This window comes from Ostrea edulis, chromosome 8 (genome assembly GCF_947568905.1).
Source record: "Ostrea edulis chromosome 8, xbOstEdul1.1, whole genome shotgun sequence".
Lineage (NCBI taxonomy): Eukaryota > Metazoa > Mollusca > Bivalvia > Ostreida > Ostreidae > Ostrea > Ostrea edulis.
The window spans coordinates 16,232,416-16,250,697 of NC_079171.1; the positions used below are offsets into that span (position 1 = coordinate 16,232,416).

Consider the following 18,282-nt stretch of genomic DNA (forward strand, 5'->3'; position numbering starts at 1 on the left):
TTTGTAAATGGGGACATCATAATTTATGTACAGTAAAACATTTTGCTTAAGTAAATATCAAATACCGGCTCTGTCAGATTCGGAGGATCGTCGTCTGCCATTTTGACTTGCTTACGTCGTTACGGTAACGTCAATATTGAACGCTCATACTCTGAATGTTTCGGGCGCATAAAATTTACGTAATGTAAAGTTAGCGTTCAATAAATTCTCATGATATTGAACGCTAACATTCTTTAGATTTTACGCAGATTTTATGATAGACTATTTATTAGCTATATAATAAATTTCTTTATTGCTGTAACAAGACCAGAAAATTGGAGGAAGTTTACTTTTCCTGCATACATCTCTTTAAATGACATAAATGAATTGTCCATATTACATAGGTCACCAATGTGTATTTTATCATCCTTCGAGAACTCTTTGCAGGGTATTTGTAATTTATCAATCTTTAGATCCTGGTTATACCACATGATCAAATGCAATATTTTGACGATTATATTTCTTCTGTAGTACTTATATAAATCCAGCTTTGCGGAGTATCGATCCAAAATTTGTTACTTGATTTGTGTTGTAACAAGAGGCAAAGTTCAAAACATTTTAAATTGAAATTCCAAAGTAAATTTCAAACAACATTTTCCATTTAGAATTTTGATCTATGATTAATCTTCTGATCCAACTAGATTTGAGTACAATGATTAAGTTGGTTTAATCAATCATTTTAAACCACCATCTTTGTAATCTTGTATGACTGTGTTCTTTTTTTTTCTTTTTTTTTTTTATCTTTTTTCCATCCCATTGAAATTAAAATATCTTCTTTTTTTTATTTCTTAATAAACTCATCAGAAGGGTTTGGTAGATCTAATATCAAATGGTTCATTTTTGGCACGATTAGTGTTTTGATGACAGTAATTTAGCCAAATGGGGTTAATTTTCTTGATTTTCATTGAACAAGTATTTTTTTTTGTATGTTTTCCAGCTTTATGTTATGTTTCATATTTATCATTTAGACAAGGTTTCTAAATAATTTTATTCCTAGGGGTCCAATTGAGGTTTGTTTCCAATCAAATTTCCATCTTGAGTGATAATATACATCTCTAGAAAACTTTTTACTACCCATCAAAATCAACTTGGTTTTGCTTACATTAAATATCTAACCCTGAAATTTGCCTATTTATCTAGAATTCTTAATATTGCATTTAGAGATGTAGGTGAACCATCACACATTAAATTGTGAACTTTTATATTCTTCATCATCAATTACTTTACCTTTAATTTCTTAGGATTTCTGCACAAAGTAAAATTCGATATGGCGAGATTTGGGTCCCCTTACCTACAGTATCTTTGAGGATGGAAATACTTTGAAGTGATACAATTTTGGATTACACATGGTGATATTTTATTGTAAAAGCATTTCATCCATTTCTTAATTGAACTACTAAACTTAAAGAAACTTAACGCTTGGAAGATGAAGTCCCAAGATATTGTGACAAAGGTTTTTTTTAAAAATCAATTAGCATTAGAAGTACTGGAATATTTTTGTATTCATAATATCATAGACAAGGCGTATATTCTCTCCAATAAAACTACCTTTCAAAAATCCTGTTTGATTTTTGTCTATAATTTTATTGAGAAATATTTTTTTCCTCTCAGCAATTCCAGAGGTAATTTTGTATAGTACTGATGGCAGAGTGTTTGAACGCCAGTTTTTTAAGTACTGTCTATCTTTTTCTGGTGTAGCGATAATGTAATTATTTTTAATTTATTGATATTTGAAAGCTCGTCTGTTTCATATGAGTTATTAACTGCTGTTTGTAATAAAGTGACCTAGATCACACCATAAAATTTGAAAAATTCAGCTATGAAGCCATCTGATCCAGGACTTTTGTCATTTTTCATTTTCTTCAGGAATTTCAAAACTTCAGAGTCTTTTATTTTGCCTTCTAGACTATAGGACTAATCATCTGTCAGTTTAGTTATTTCATATGGTTCTAGGAGTTTAAGAACATCACATTTGTCTATGGTATCCCTTTCTCATAGAACGTTTTCGTGTGATTCAATATTTCCTACTGGTATGTTATTGCTGTACCATCATTTAGTATTGACTTTGGAATTTGTTTACTAACATAGGTTCTAGATTCTAATTTACATAAATAATTGCTTGGTTTTTAACCTTCCTCTATCCACCTGGCTCTTGACCTTTAAGTGTTTGAGTTCTAATTCAACATGTTTTTATTTTCCTTTAAAACTTTCAATGATTCTTTGTTAGAAATTTCTTCCAAAAGCTTTATTTCATTTCCTAAATTATTTTGTGTTTCCATTTGTATTTTTGCTTACATGTACTATAAGATATTGTTTGTGGTGTGTCTAAAATAAGTGGTCAAGGACCCAAAATTCTATTTCAGCATCAATCCCTTCATTTACATTTCGTCTAAGGATGAGAGCTAGCATGAGGGAGATAATCCTTAATTTTGAAATGAATTTCTAAATTTTATAACAGCAATTAAATATACATCCGTATTTTCAAGCTAGTAACGAAGTACTTAGCTACTGGGCTGTAGAGACATGTATTCCTCTGAAAGGGAGGTTGCAATATCTGTATCCATAATTAGAAAAAGTCCAGGAAGCTTTCCTTTAGTCCTAACGTAAATCACAGTGCACCAATTAACTGGTTATCTATTTCTCTGAGAGGGAGGTTATGACTATATTTCAGGGAAATAGTTAGTATCTGTATTTGTAACGCCAAAAAGTATTGACCTACTATTAGCCATAAAGTTACGGTGCACCAAATTCAGCTGAAAAGCAATCTCACTCCAATTTAAATGATATACATGCATCCGTTACGGAAAAATGTCCGGAACACATGAACTCGGACAGTCAGACGGACGGACACACGGACAGTACCATAACATCTGACGACGGACGTACAATAAAATGAACAATACTAAAACTTCCTCAGTGGTGAAGACATTATTGCAGCAATAAATCAAATTAAAAGTGTCGCAATATTGATCGTTTAAAGTCAAATCAAGGATCTACAAATTGAATTAGAAAATTAAATTACATAAATGTAAGAAGAACATTTTATATCTCGTGACTTTCTATACAAATGAGGCCATGTTACTGTCTTGTTTTTTCGGATTTCAAAAATATTACCTTTGCAACATCTCATTGTTTTCCGTTTCGAAATCATCATCCACAAAGTTGCCCCAAACAGTGCAACGTTGATTATAATCATAACTACAGCAACTATCTGCCAGTTCCTTTCTTTGCTCTTATCAAGGCTCTCCTCGTCACAACTGTGTAAAGTAAAATATTAAACATTAATGATGCATGAGAAAAGAATCTAAAAAGCTGTGTATGGGTTGATGTTACCTATCGTACATTACTTTAAAGCAACATAGGTCGTAACATTATCTAAATATAGCATGATTAAAGGATTTAAAGACCCCGTTAAGCCAATTAGTTATCCGAAATGCCTCCTATTGTTTTGGTTTATCGACATATAAGCCAAACAAACTTAACAATATGCATTGACGCGCTACACATCCTATATCATATTGTTCGTTGAATAATGTCTGACATTGGGTCAACATTGGTTGTCTTGAGTTCAGAACCTTTCACTCGTATATTGAAACGTCACCAGCTTTATATGAAGTGTTGCAAATTTTGAACAACAATCGGGTGAGATTCCCGTACAATGTGTAGTCAGTTCGATATGCCCAATTCTTTTTATATTGTATTCCGTCGTTCAATAGGAGCCCGGATCTCCCACATACCCGAAGCGAATACTTTGTCGACTTTGATGAAGCATATGTACATAAATACATACAAATACCTTGATCTGTTAGAATCCATTGTCAAATACTCGTGTAGAATTTGTGATTTTCTTTTTGAAGATTTTATTGCCTGGAAACATTGTTGATCTGTAAATATATGATTTTAATGTAAATACAAAATTATTATGTTTCCCCTCTTCCAGAGAAAGACATTTTGTTTTTGTACTTTCTGTCAGGCTGTAAGTCTGTCAGATCGGAGAGACTTAAAACTTTGTACAATTCTTCTTTGTCATTTGTAGATATGCATATTGTCAGGACGTGAGGATCCAATTATTTCCTTAAAAGTCATAGTAATTGTAATTAAAAGATTTATATAGCGCCCTATCAACATTAGTTCTCAAACGCGGAGTCAAATACTGGATCTAAGAGGGGTGGAGGGTGTAAATAGCTTGTGAACATTTCTCCTATATGGCTTATCGGATAGATTATCTGCAATAGTGTAGCCTTATCCGACTTTTTTTTTTTATTCTGACTTTTTCGGGATATGGCTACAATTCCATAGGATCTCCGTAATGGTTTAAAATAATTTTATGAATAACCGATAATAGGCTCCGTGTATTAGTCTCAAATGTTGTTTACATCAAACGGAGTACCAAATTTGTGCCTGGGCATGTCTAATAAATGTGTTTTTCATTAAAGTGTAATAAAACAATGTATCTGATTTAAAGAGTTTAATTTGTTTAACTTGCATAACTTGCGAGTTTGTTAAATGTTTGAATGAAAGATAAGTATAATAAAAAAAAATTATCAGGTAGTGTCTTTGAGACATTGACATATTGGAAATGATGGATTGAACCCGTAAACCGAAGGATCAATCCAATATCTTTAAAAAATCTTTGATTGCCCTCCCCTACAATGAACGATTTTGAGATATCTTAGCGAACTACCCCCTTTATGTTCTTTACGTTGTTTATCTATTTTACTGGGGGTCTTAATTTTTAATTTTCGCTTGTCAGATCAAACTGAGGTATTGATGAATTCTCCAATATTCGAAGGTCCTTGCGTAAGGTCATAACCTTTGTGGGCCAACCTCTACATGTAGGTACCGATTTCCAAGCACGGGTATTTTGCAACATTTGTCTACAAGGATTCATAAACTCTTATTTACATCAAAATTAAAGGCATTGTTTAAGAGCGTTGAACTTAGAGTATACCAAAAATCAATGTATACCCCTCCTATTTATTTTATTATCTGCAGCTTAATTCAGCTGCCCCCTTGATATTTGTGTGCAATGTATAAAATTGATAATAACATACTCAAACTGCTTTAATTAAGTACCTTCTAATTTATCAAAATATGATTATATTATCCATGAATATCGTTCATAATTTGGATTTATTCTTGTCTGAAGTTGCACGTCGCTTTGTTTTTAGTGTCGAAATTTCACGTCCTTAGTATCCAAATTCTGCGTTCTTAGTATCTTTTACTGTAACCCGCGGTCCTTTGTGCTCAATTTCCTTCTCCCGTTGTTATAAAAATATATATTATGAGATATAAAACATCACGTACAGCATGCAAAATTCTTCGTCGGCACCGCCATGCTTGTTATCGCGAGATCTCGTAGGTGGATCTACTGAAAAACCTTAACATTGACAATCTGCGCGAAAATGTAGTTACTTGAGCCACTCCGACAAAAAAAGGAAAATCATGTGGTTGCAAAAAGAATTTAGACTCTGCTGTTCGTTTTTTAACTTGAAATTAAATCTAAGCATTTTTAAGGTAGCTATTGATAGCTAGCCCAAAAACACAACCGCTCATTGAATTTTTTTTCAATTTTATTTATTATAACATTTTGACTTTATCCTAAAACATATCAAAAAATCAACAAAAGTAATCAGGTTAATTTTCGAGGAAAGCGAGATTGAAATCCCCTCTTTTGCAGCCCCAAAAGGCAAAAAATGCCAAAATTGAGCAAATTAACACAAAAGTCAATAAAATTTTTATTGACACCAGAAATATTGTTTGTCATATATAGTTATGTAAATTAAACACAAACAGATAAAAAATCAACATTGATTAGAAATTCAAAATGCATCTAAGGAAAACATTGGCATGATTCGACTTGGCAATTGGCCAAATTTACCCTAAATATGGCGTTTCTCAAATACTATCAGGCATACATTTTCTGACAACAAAATTCTGCTCATAAAATTTCTGATTTTATTTCATTTTTACAATAAGTCAAGTAGTATCTAAAATACTGAAGAGAAAAAATATACCAAATGAGGTTTAATCTGAAACTATGTCAGATTTTGTAACCCTACCCCCTCCCTTCTAGAAATGAATTTTAAGAGATACAGTCAGCAGAGATAAACTATTGACCTTAAATGATTAAGCATTCCCAAATTACCATATTGAGCATTCAAACTCACAATACTAGAAGTTTCTATGAGCCATTTAAGAATGATATATAGTGTGTGCTATTGCAGTTGACCTTTTCGCACTCACAATGATTGCCTAAATATTTAGTTATTTTTTATACAATTTCTTGTAATAACTGGACCAAATCTATTACCTATACATATTTTTTGATAGAAATTTATATCACTATACAGTATAATACACCAAATATGTTTAAATAGCCATTTCATATTTCAATAAATAATTAATATCAATGGAAAGAGACCCATGGACTGCCCATGGATCACTACATGCAAGTCCATCTGAGTCATCTTACCCTCACAGATAGGTGTGTCTTTCATAAGTTTAAGATTTCTAATTGTAGTTTCACATGGAACCAAAAACTCACTATTGGATAACTGAGAATGCATGTACATGTATATTGCATTAACTAACTGAAGTTTTCCCCAGGTGAAGGTCTATGTTCACTGTATGTATAAGGGGGGGGGGGGGGGTGGTGAATTAGTTCCATTATGAAACTTTTCTTTAAAAAAAATTGATATACATTAATCTATCTATGATGTATGTTTCAACTAAATTTTGAATTACAAGGAAAAATTCAAACACATTGATTGAAGTTATAAAATTGATATTCTATCATGTGCACATTTTTTACTAATATATCTAAGAAAGAATAATCAACATTGAAATTTCCTTTACATCTATACAATATTATTGTCTTTCAAAAGGCATGTACTTGTAATATACGAGTACATGATCTTGTTTTCCCTTAAATTCACAATTTAGTTTAAAGTATGTTGTATAACATCCACTGTTCTGAGCTCATATAAGTGAATTAATGTTTTTCATCCAGTCCCAAATTTTGCAGTAGTTCTTTAATCTTCGGAACTTGATCAAACATTTTTAAGTTTGTGGAGTTGTGGGGGTCCAGGGGATATGTCACCATCACTGTAAATGGAGTACCTGTTCAAAATATAGATAGATATATTTAAATATAGCAAAAAAAGATGAATATCTGATATACTCAGAATTGTCTTTACAAATGTTTATCAAAAAAATATAGTACCTCTCTTGCTGTTATACTTGTTGCCTCGAAATTCACTTCAACCTGCACTGGTCCTATCTAACCTCCCTCGGTCTTCAGGCTGATGCCTAGAAAAAAGATCATCATAATTGATATTTGCACATTTAGGTCTATATTATACCATTGAGTAATTAGATTGCGTCAGACAATGTGAATTTTAAAACTGTGTCTCAACACATATTCAGTTAAAATTTAAATACTGATGTTTCAAAATATTATAAATTGCAATGAGATGACATGTATATATGTTTTCATAAACTGCCATAGACTTATCATATCTGTTTTATTTACAAAATGTGGGTCAAGAGAAGGGCATACGTGTAGTATACATATCTTATTTATACATACAGTGCATACATTTGCCTATGAGAGGGCATATGCAGACTTGTGATTAATTTACATTATTTAAAAAGGTTTTGCCAACCTACATGTTTGTGCGAAACACGAAACTTCAGGTTTGATATATTTCTTAGGTCACTGAAATTTCAAAGTAATAGTATATGTATACTATAGTCTAGGGAATTATAATTCAACACATGCCCCCCCCCCCCCCTTCCACTTTTTATCCGGTTCCCTCATACCCCTAGATAGTAGGTCTATACAGATATTTGTTTTTCATTACTTTTATACATGTAGTTCAAGGTATGTTATTTTCGTAACGGTTATTTTCATAACGATATTATTATTTTCTTAATAAAAGAGTTGTGAGAGCCCATGTTTACAAATGTGGTATACATTTACATGACATCCGTTCGTTTACAATCACATGCACAGGTGGGGGTTATATTTTATGCACATTTGGAATACATATATACATGTACATACAAAATAATACATCTACTGTATGTCGTGTGTTTAAACTTACAGATGTTATTATAAATCGCGTTGTGAAATAGCAGAGGAAATGTGAATTGAACTTTTGAATACAAATTTATGGCATTTTTTTTCACTCACCAAACGAAACTATGATTTCGTTGTCCAAGTTGAATGCATCCACCAACTTCCTCTTCTTGCAAGAAACTTTGTTTAGCCTCTCAATGACTGTATAAACAGTATTTAATCTCTCAGCATGCAGCACTCGGACATTACGATGCATCAATCAACAACTTTGTTTACGTAGCGCATCTATGTACATGGATTGGTGGTTGGTTTAACATTTCGATTAGCAAAAAGTTTCACACAGATGAAACATTTGATCTACCATTATTACAGACATTGACGTATACTTATGTGGTATGTGCATATTTTCTGTAGGCGAGTCAGTCACAGCAACAAAACACTTTCGGAATCCCTTTTTGTTTTTCGACTATTCTATGACGGAGTAAGGAATTCCGGTAAATGAATTCACGTGAAAATACACAATTTTTACTGATCACGTGGTTGCTATCCGTCGCTACCTTAATACCAACGAAATAGCTTTCTCCTCCGTACTTGTCCATTGATGTAAATACTACCTTATATGGCATATGCAAATAACTTGACAATCGGAAGTTGAAACTTCAGTACATCAAACATGGCGCACAATATGAATCGAGAAATGGGAATATATCGAAATTGCTGAAAACGGTAAAATAGAGCCTCACAAATCGTAAGTTGCAGGTTGTAAATTTAAATATTGACTAAGAAGCATAGATAACATTTTATTTACGTAAAGGAAGTCAGAAAATGTTTAGAATGTTCGAAAATGTTACGGGAGTGAATCACTCCCGCATTTGCACCATTACGGAGATCCTAAGGTCCCCAAAACAAATCGGAGAGGGCTATATTATTGCAGCTAGGGATAGACTTGAAACTGTGTACAATGTTTCATTGCCATTTGTAGGTGTGTATATTGTCGAGACGTAAAGATCCAAGTATTTTCCTAAAAGTGATAGTGGATAAGAGGGATGGAGGATGTAAATAGCTTGTGAAAACTCCTCCTATGTGGCTTATCGGGTAGACTTGAAACTTTGTATGATACTTCAATGCCATTTGCAGATGTGTATATTGTCGGTACGTGAGGATTAAATTTTCCTACAAGTGATAGTGGATCTAAGAGGTGTAGAAGGTGTAAAATACATGTAGCTTGTGAACACTTCTCATCCTTTTTGCTTATCCGACAAACTTGAAACTTTGTACAATGCTTTAATGTCATTTGTAGATGTGCATATTATCGGAACAGAAGGATCCAATTATTTTCCTTAAAGTTCTAGTGGATCTAAGAAGGGTGGCAGTTGTAAAATACCTTGTGACCACTTCTCCTATATGGGTTATCAGATAGACTTGGAGTGTTATAGAATACTTAATTATCATTTAATGATGTTCACATTCTTTTGCCTAAGGGATCTAATATTTTTGCAAAATTGGATCAAAGAGGAATGTTTTATAGCTTTTTTCACTTTCCTAATGGTACTTCAGCAGTCATTATGTATCATATACAACTATATGACATTGGTACATCTTTATCTTCAATACACAGTGCAGCTCATCATGTCTGTTTCTTAGTTCTTACCCATACCATGCAGTACATTCAGGGGAGGGATGTAATATTGAGCACTTTCAATTTGGGGAGCAGGGGAGACATTTGATTTTCCAAATATTTCTTCGCGGGTATTTCTCTCACTATCTTTTTCTTTCTCTCATTTATTGCTATACTTACATTTATAAACATCGGTAGATGCGTAGGAGAACGGGCATGAGACATTTGAATTACTGCACTTCACGTAGGGGCTCTCCTGAACCAACCTACCGCGTACATTATATTCAACACATCTGTGCTCTGAAATAAAGTATATGACAATAAATAAACTGTCCAATCTATATGTTTTCATATAAAATCTTACATTACCAAATTTGAAAATCGAAAACAGTTCTGCAGATCTTCTTTCGAAATTTTATTTAAAGATCACAAAGTAGCTAATACATCTAATACAATGTATCATATTTGCGTATTCATATACACTCCACTTAATTACCGTTCTCACAACTTTATTGACATGGTGGATATAAAGGGAAACAATGTACAGCATACAATTACAACGGTCAAGTATTATATAATCTAACCTTGTAAAGTAGAAAAAAATACATATTGTTACTATTTTTTTCTGTTTGCTTATTTTTTTTTTTATTTTTTTTTTTACACATGTACGTGTCTTCGAGAATTTTTCACTCATACTGAGACTGTAGGTAGAAGCAGCGTTTTGATTGAGGTGTTAGAATTCTAGCAGATGAGAGTATGTCAGTTGTAAAGGAATTCATATCAATGATTGAAGACATATTTTGAGTGTTCGTCACTTTATATTATTCCTAGAATTACGGGTAATTTTTACGCAATTCAATCACGTAAATAAAGGTATGAATAATTGACATTATACAATGTAATCGTGGGTTTCAAAAATTATATATGTATAATAGGATTTGTAGGCACTATTTACAGATATTGATATTTATACTCTACATATCATAGAACAGTATGTCAGACTCTATTTAATTCAAAACGTCTTGGAATATAAACACGTTAATATTCCACACCTTTAGCATATATAAGAGGTGAATATGATTCTTGTATTATTATATGATGAAGACCTCTTATGTTGTTAGAACTTGTGTTATATATATATATATATATAAACGTAAATATATATATACGTTATATATATAATATTTAAATGTTTATGGGTAGATTAGAAAAACAAGTTTTACAACAAGTACCCATCAAGCCCCTGAGCTGGCTTAGGTTTATCGATGAAATCAAATGGGTCGAAGGAAGGGAAAGTTTGGACAATTTTGTGTCCTTTGTCAAGTCATTTCACCATAGTATTGAGTTCACAGTGGATATTTCACATACCACCAATACATTTCTTGATGCAACATTCACTCTTAGAAATGGTGATGTTGAATTTGATCTCCATACCAAACCGACCAACGGCCATTTATATCTAATGCCATCCAGCTTTCACCCACATCACATTTTTAAGGGTGTACCGAAAGGCCTAGCAAATTCGTGCCGGACGAATTTGTACCAGTGAGGAATCTTTTGAACAACAAAATCAACAGTTAAAGTATCATTTATGCAAACGAGGTTACAAGCCGTTATATGTTACACATGTCATCAATGAGGTTAAAACAATTGACAGGTCTTCACTTTTGCAGTATAGGGAGAAAACCAAAGGCTGTAGAATACCTCTGGTCACCACTTACCACCCTAAGTTGAATTATTAGACCGCCTCCCCCTTTCTTTCTGTTTGAAAAAAAATGCCAAAGGAAATGGTAAAGCGATCTAACGATATTGAAATTATAAATACTCAAAATTTGATAAGGATCATAGATATTTTTCTGTTTAAAAAATTGATAACTGCATAACTGGCAATATTGTGTCCAAGTGAAATCAAAAACGTCTTCAACAAACTTGCACGTGCATTTCATGCCATGGGAAATGCGTTTCTCATCACAGTTTATGCTTTTGCTACCATTGCACGATTTTCACTCAGGCATCGGTGTCTGATTCATTCTAAAATTTCAAACTCACCTGAGTGTTTACACTGCGTTCATCAACACAATGTCCCCTCAACGTGTAAGGCGTCGCCTGACGACAGAACAACTAGGCAGATGTATTGGAATGCTTGACGCTGGCTATTCACAACGTGACGTTGCAAATGCACTAAACGTCAGCCAGAGCGTTGTAAACAGGGCCTGGAACCGACAGCAAACTTTTGGTACAGCAGCACACCGACATGGGGGTGGTCGTCAGAGGTCGACAACCCAACGCCAAGACCATTTTGTGGCTCTTCAGGCACGATGCCATCCTTTCTGGACAGCAACCAGCCTACGTAACGACCTCCTGAACGCCTCGGGGGTGAATGTGTCCACTCAGACGATACGGAATCGGCTTTACAATGCAGGTCTCAACTCGAGAAGGGCATGTGTTCGAGTCCCTCTGACTGTTCGACACCGGCGGGAGCGATTGGACTGGGCTGAAGATCATGTCACTTGGACACAGAACGATTGGGTTCAAGTTATGTTCACCGATGAGTCCAGGTATTGTTTGGACTTTACAGACAGGAGGCACCGAGTGTGACGACGACAACGTGAACGTTTCCATGATGCCAACATCAGTGAACATGACCGTTATGGTGGTGGTTCCATCATGGTCTGGGGTGGAATCAGCAGGGATGGAAGAACAGATCTTCATGTCCTGGAGAGAGGAACAATGACGGTGGTGCGGTACCGGGATGAGATCCTCGATGTTTACGTCAGACCCTACACTGGTGCTGTTGGCCCTGAGTTCATCCTGATGGATGATAACGCCCGTCCTCATCGCGCCAGGGTGGTGGAGCAGTACCTTCAGCAGGAGACAATTGTCCGTATGGACTGACCAGCGCGCTCACCGGACTTTAACCCGATTGAACATGTATGGAACATACTGCAGGTTGCCCTTTCACGTCGTAGAGCACAACCCACGACTCTGGCAGAGCTCGGAAACGCCCTCGTGGAAGAGTGGAACAACCTTCCCATTGGAAACATCCGGGTGCTTATTGACAGCATGGCTCGACGTTGTCAAGCCGTCATTGATGCAAGGGGAGGCCATACCCGGTATTGACACTTCCTCGACTAAGTGTAATGATGGACTATCCCCAAAAACTGTGTAATTCTTTCTCTGGTTTGCTGTTAACTTTTTGTAATGAAATGCCTTTAGGTATTGTTATCAGATTTCAAGTATTCCATATTGATGAAAGTTCATGCCGTTCATGAATTTTCATTCATAACCTGAGTAAACACGTTTCTGAGTCAAATTTATGTCTTTTGTTATGTTAGTGGTAAATTACACACATATAACCTAGTGATCCTTATCAAATTTTGAGTGGTATATATTAGGTGAAATAAACTACGGTCATGCAAGAGTTCGGGGGATGATTTTTTTTTCTAATGAAGCACAAATTAGCACGTTCGTTTCCCTAATGAGGACAGAAATTTTTTAAAAAGTGATAGTAAATTATTCTTCATATAGGCCCTAATGTCGCAAATTTTATTGTAAAAGAATATAAGTAGCCATTTATATTTATTATTATATTCACCTGTTGAACTACAATAGCTGCACACGATATGTACAAAAATCCTCATGAAAGGAAATCCAAAATACGGCGCTCACGATGTGTGCAAAAGAAATTCTGATCTGGCTGTAAATTATATCCGGGTCAGGACGTAGAACCAAAGGGGGATGAGGGGGTGCCCACCTTTTTTGTCATTCAGCTTTCCAATTGAAAAAAAAACCACGCAATGCTGCTCGTCTGCATGGGGTTAAATATATTGCAGGTAATAACTATCTATATTTCTCTTAATGTCATCAGATAATATACTCTGAAAATTATCATACATGTACATTTATCATTAACCACTGAGTCAGTATTATTTCAACCGATTCGTAATAAATAGGATCGCGATCGATCTTCTTGTTCGTCCTCTGATGAAAATTCGTCGATGTGGCTGGCATTTGCATTAATTGTGAGTTCAAAGTGATATCCTTGTTTAATAAACTATAGTTCCTAATTCAAAAACTCATTCAGTTGCGAATAAATCGTCTATGAGTGTGCTTTAGTTTTGATTTGCAAATATAATTGTTGTCACTTATGACGTCACAAATTCGAGGAATCAGGAACGATAATCGGGTAAAGATTTTCTATTCCGGGTACCTTTGCACTCAGAGTTAATATAGTTAATATCGTTATTAATCTTTAAAAAGCATTTTTATGAGGAGTCTATGAAACAAAGTTGATAATTATGGAGAGAAAGGGTACTGTTAAAAACTGTCTCCTGTGACACAATCACCAATACTCACCCGACGATATATTTTCATTTTTATGATTCATAGAAATACACTCCGTTTCCCTCGTTGCAAGGCTCTGACCTTGATCTCCTTGATTTATCCATAATGAGGATTACTAAAATTGCGGTTATTGTTTGACCTTCAAAACTTCCAAATTAAAATTTTAATTTTAATTTTAATTTAATTTAAATTTAAATTTAAATTAAATTAATTTAAATTTTAAGTAAAGAAAATAACTGCCTGAAGAGGCATTAAAGCCGAACGCGCTAACAGTGAAATGTTATTCGAGTTTTGTGTTTCTTGACTTTTATTATTGGATGTATTTACTGTATCAAATACCGAATTCTTTATTTACAAACTATATATATATATATATATATATATATATATATATATATATATAATATATATATATATATATATATATATATATATATATATATGTGTGTGTGTGTGTGTGTATATATATATATCTTGTTATGGGTCGGAATTTACCCTTGATAATACAGCAACATAATTAACTAACAAAGGCAATCAAACAATAAGATTTATTTGCAATTACTAACTGAAAGAAAATTGCAACAATAGCAAAATACTAACTTACGGTAGTTGAACAATAAATATCGAAATCCGTGCCGAATTGAGTATACACACACAAAATAGTTAATTCCAAAATCCTAGTTTCCAATTGTAAAATAATCCACAAATGCCCAGAGCTCTTTTATCATAAAAATTCACAGTGTATTTATGATAAGAATGAATTTTCTAGTACAATCTTGAAAGATGACAATGCAACCATTACGTCATTCTTTTACTAAAGAAACAAAGATCGTGTTCTAGAACAATGTAGGTCACAGGTATCAATTGAGTGCAAGTAGTACACAATACCTTCCCCTTTTAAAAAAAAGTTTGAATGACAATGAAAACTTTAATTCTCTAATAACACACACAAATGTGCATCAATCAAAGCAACAAAATCACAAAACATACTCATGACATATTTGATAAGGCATCTGTTATAACATTTTCCTTGCCTTTGATATCAGGACGGGTGTGATATGTCGACAGGGGATGCTTACTCCTCCTAGACACCTGATCCCACCTCTGGTATATCCAGGGGTCCGTGTTTGTCCAACTTTCAATTTTGCATTGCTTATTGATCACTGTTCGTTATCTTCACCTTTCATACTCTTGAAATAATAAACGCCATCTTGTAAGTCTTTGATTCTTGTTTGACATTTATGACAACAAGTGAGAGATCCGTAAAAACAAGAATTGGATGCACAGTAACATTCAAATAAACATCAAAATGTTGCAAAGCTACCAACAAAGCAAGACACTCTTTTTCAATGGTTGAGTAATTTGTTAACATTTTGTAAGTTTCTTTGAAAAATAAGAAACAAATCTATCTACATTGTCACTACGTTCTTCAAACAAAACAGCACCGATTCCTACATCACTCGCATCTACCGTAAGCTTGAATTGCTTTGAAAAATCCGGAGGTGAAAGAACTAGACTACTCATGAGAACAGATTTTGCAAAATGATGCGTCGAACTCCTTTGTCCACTAAAATTTAACCCTCTTTTGCAATAAGTTAGTAAGTTGACCAATTGTTTAAGAAAAATTAGAACAAAATTTTCTGTAAAAACTTGTCATGCCCAAAAATCCCATTAACTCTTTCTTGTTTGTAGGAAACGGGAACTTTGCAATAACCTCCACTTTAGCCATAATAGGTGTAACATAACCTTGATCTACTAAATACTCTACAGTAGCTTTACAAAAGTCACTCTTTGCAAGGTTCACTGTTAAGTTTGCTTTTGCGAGAATGTCGAAGAATACTCGCGTGATTTGGAGATGTGCCTCCCATGTGTCGTTGTAGATGATAGCATCATCAATATAGGCTTCACGTCATTGAAGGCCATGTAAAAGGGAATTAATCATCCTCTGAAAGGTCGCTGGAGCATTTTTCATACCAAACGGCGTTACTGTGTATTAAAAGAGGCCATCGGGAGTCACAAATGCAAAGATTATTTTGGCTCTTTCAGTCAATGGCACTTGCCAGCAGGCCTTCAACAAGTCAAATTTACTGACAAATTTTGCATTTCCAATTTTATTAATACAGTCAGCAATTCTAGGAATCGGATACGAATATGTTTTCGTGACAGAATTAACTTTTCTTAGGTCACTACATAATCAGTAGGTACCATCAGGTTTTAGTGCGAGAATGCAAGGTGAGATTCAGTCAGTTTTACTTGGATCGATAATATCATGGTCCTGCATGTACTGCACTTCTGTTCTTAAATACTGCTATTTTAATGGATTTAAACGATAGGGATGCTGTTTGATGGGCAAAGCGTCATACACGTTAACATCACGACAAGCAGCATAGGTCTTTTGTGGAACATCCTGCAATGTGTATCTTGTATGATCCTTTTAAATGTACGTTAAATAACTGTATCTCATTCATTCTAGTTCACCCCCTCCTCCCCCATCGCTTTCTATGAACCTGACTTTCTACAGGTCTGCCTGCATATAATGACCTGATTTATGTTCAAACCTTGCTATTAATCCAAGGCAACATGGTAATTGTTATTGTACTTATTTGTTACTCTAATGAGTCAGTTGTCTCAAAGAAATAAAAGAATCTTAATCTGAGCTGTTTGCTTCCATTAAATTGTAACAAAAAACGTGTTAAGGTGTAAAAGCTTGTTATTTGTTTAAATTGACGGGAAAAAATTGAGTCCTAAATATAAATACAGAAACAAATTTGCTGGGAAACATACCTGCATCTTGACTAGGAATGCAAGATATTTTAAAAAGCGTTCACTCAGCCACAATATTGTTACAAAACACAAATTGCGGTAAATACAGTATCAATTTTACTGGACTCAATGTGATTGCTCAAATGGGTCTGGCAATTCACATTTTGTGGCATTTTCATTTTTGATGTGCCAACTTTCTGCTGTATACTTTAATAGAGTTTCTTTACTGGAAACAAAAGTGGTGCATAAAAGCTATACTAACAATTAAATTGGTTTCTTTCTTTCGTTAAAACTATTAAAATAAACCCATCGATTGTTATACCGATAATTGTTTCATTAGTTAGAAAACATAGTTGAAGTTTAGTTTAACATAAAAAGTGCACCGCATCCCTAATATATACTGTGCACAACGTGAATGCGTAGTAAAAGAAAGTTTGACTTCCTTTCCATCGTATTTCAAATTTATGTACAGTAACCTTAAAACTCTAATCTTACAATAAAGATGGCGATCGCTTACATTTGATGAGATTGATTAAAATATGCTATCTTGTTTAAATCATTGTGACTAAAATTTTGATTGGTTAATATGGATATTGAATTTCGAAATTCAATTCTCGTATTTCGAACCTCGAATGTCAAATGAGCCTTCTGGGCTTTCATAGAAACGTCATTTCTTTGTATTGCATATGCTGTTCGATTACAAGGCATTTAAAACCAACAGTTGCTGTATATTGTAAAACTGTTATTTACCTATTACTTGTTTTGCTGGAGCACACACTTCTAAGGTTTCGTTGACATAACTATTTATGACACAGTGGTAAACAAATTTGCTGGGGTCTATGCAATTTTGCCGAACAAGAGAACATTTCTTTGCATCGGATCTCTGTTTCCATTCTTCTCTGTTTCTGGGGCACGACGGAACACGCAATACAGTGTCTTGAGACGCTGGACAACTTCCCGGTTCAAATGTTCTAATGTTTACCTGTGGAATAAAAATATTATCTCATTCTCTTTTATATTCTCATATTTATAACCTGAAGGTGAAAATATCATAAGGAATTACATACCACGTATACAACTACCAGGGAGACGATCCTCAGCCACATTGTGTTCTGTGACGATTGGAATTCTAAAATGAAGTCATTTGGATTGTTTAAAATCATTAATATGCAGTCTTCGGGTATGATGTCAGATAATCCGGTAATGGGTCTGTTCGTTCTTGTCATGGATGGATAGATGCATGCATGTACATGATTTACGTGTGATATCTTAACAAATGGACATTATCTTTTACCAAATCATTTACAAACGTTTTGTAGTAAGCCCTATAAACATTCCAACGTCTTTCTTTTGTGCAATTATGCAAATAAGTTAAACATTGTAACCGTCCGAGGCTTGAATATGCAATGTTGTTCCCAAAGCTCTGCAACATAAC

The 18,282-nt window shown here is 34.1% G+C and overlaps 1 protein-coding gene across 1 annotated transcript in view; it reads right to left on the minus strand.

Annotated features, from left to right (window-relative positions):
- The window catches only part of LOC125661494 (uncharacterized), a 75,615-nt gene extending 57,516 nt beyond the window's left edge, over nt 1–18,099 (minus strand). The window contains exons 1-5 of the mRNA XM_056147027.1: nt 17,915–18,099; nt 17,598–17,829; nt 9,921–10,040; nt 3,836–3,923; nt 3,154–3,296 (exon numbers count right to left, since the gene is read on the minus strand). Of these exons, the coding sequence (XP_056003002.1) occupies nt 3,154–3,296; nt 3,836–3,923; nt 9,921–10,040; nt 17,598–17,829; nt 17,915–18,073 (742 nt within the window). The 5' untranslated portion in view covers nt 18,074–18,099. The remainder of the gene's footprint in view (nt 1–3,153; nt 3,297–3,835; nt 3,924–9,920; nt 10,041–17,597; nt 17,830–17,914) is intronic.
- Nucleotides 18,100–18,282: the final 183 nt, after the last annotated feature.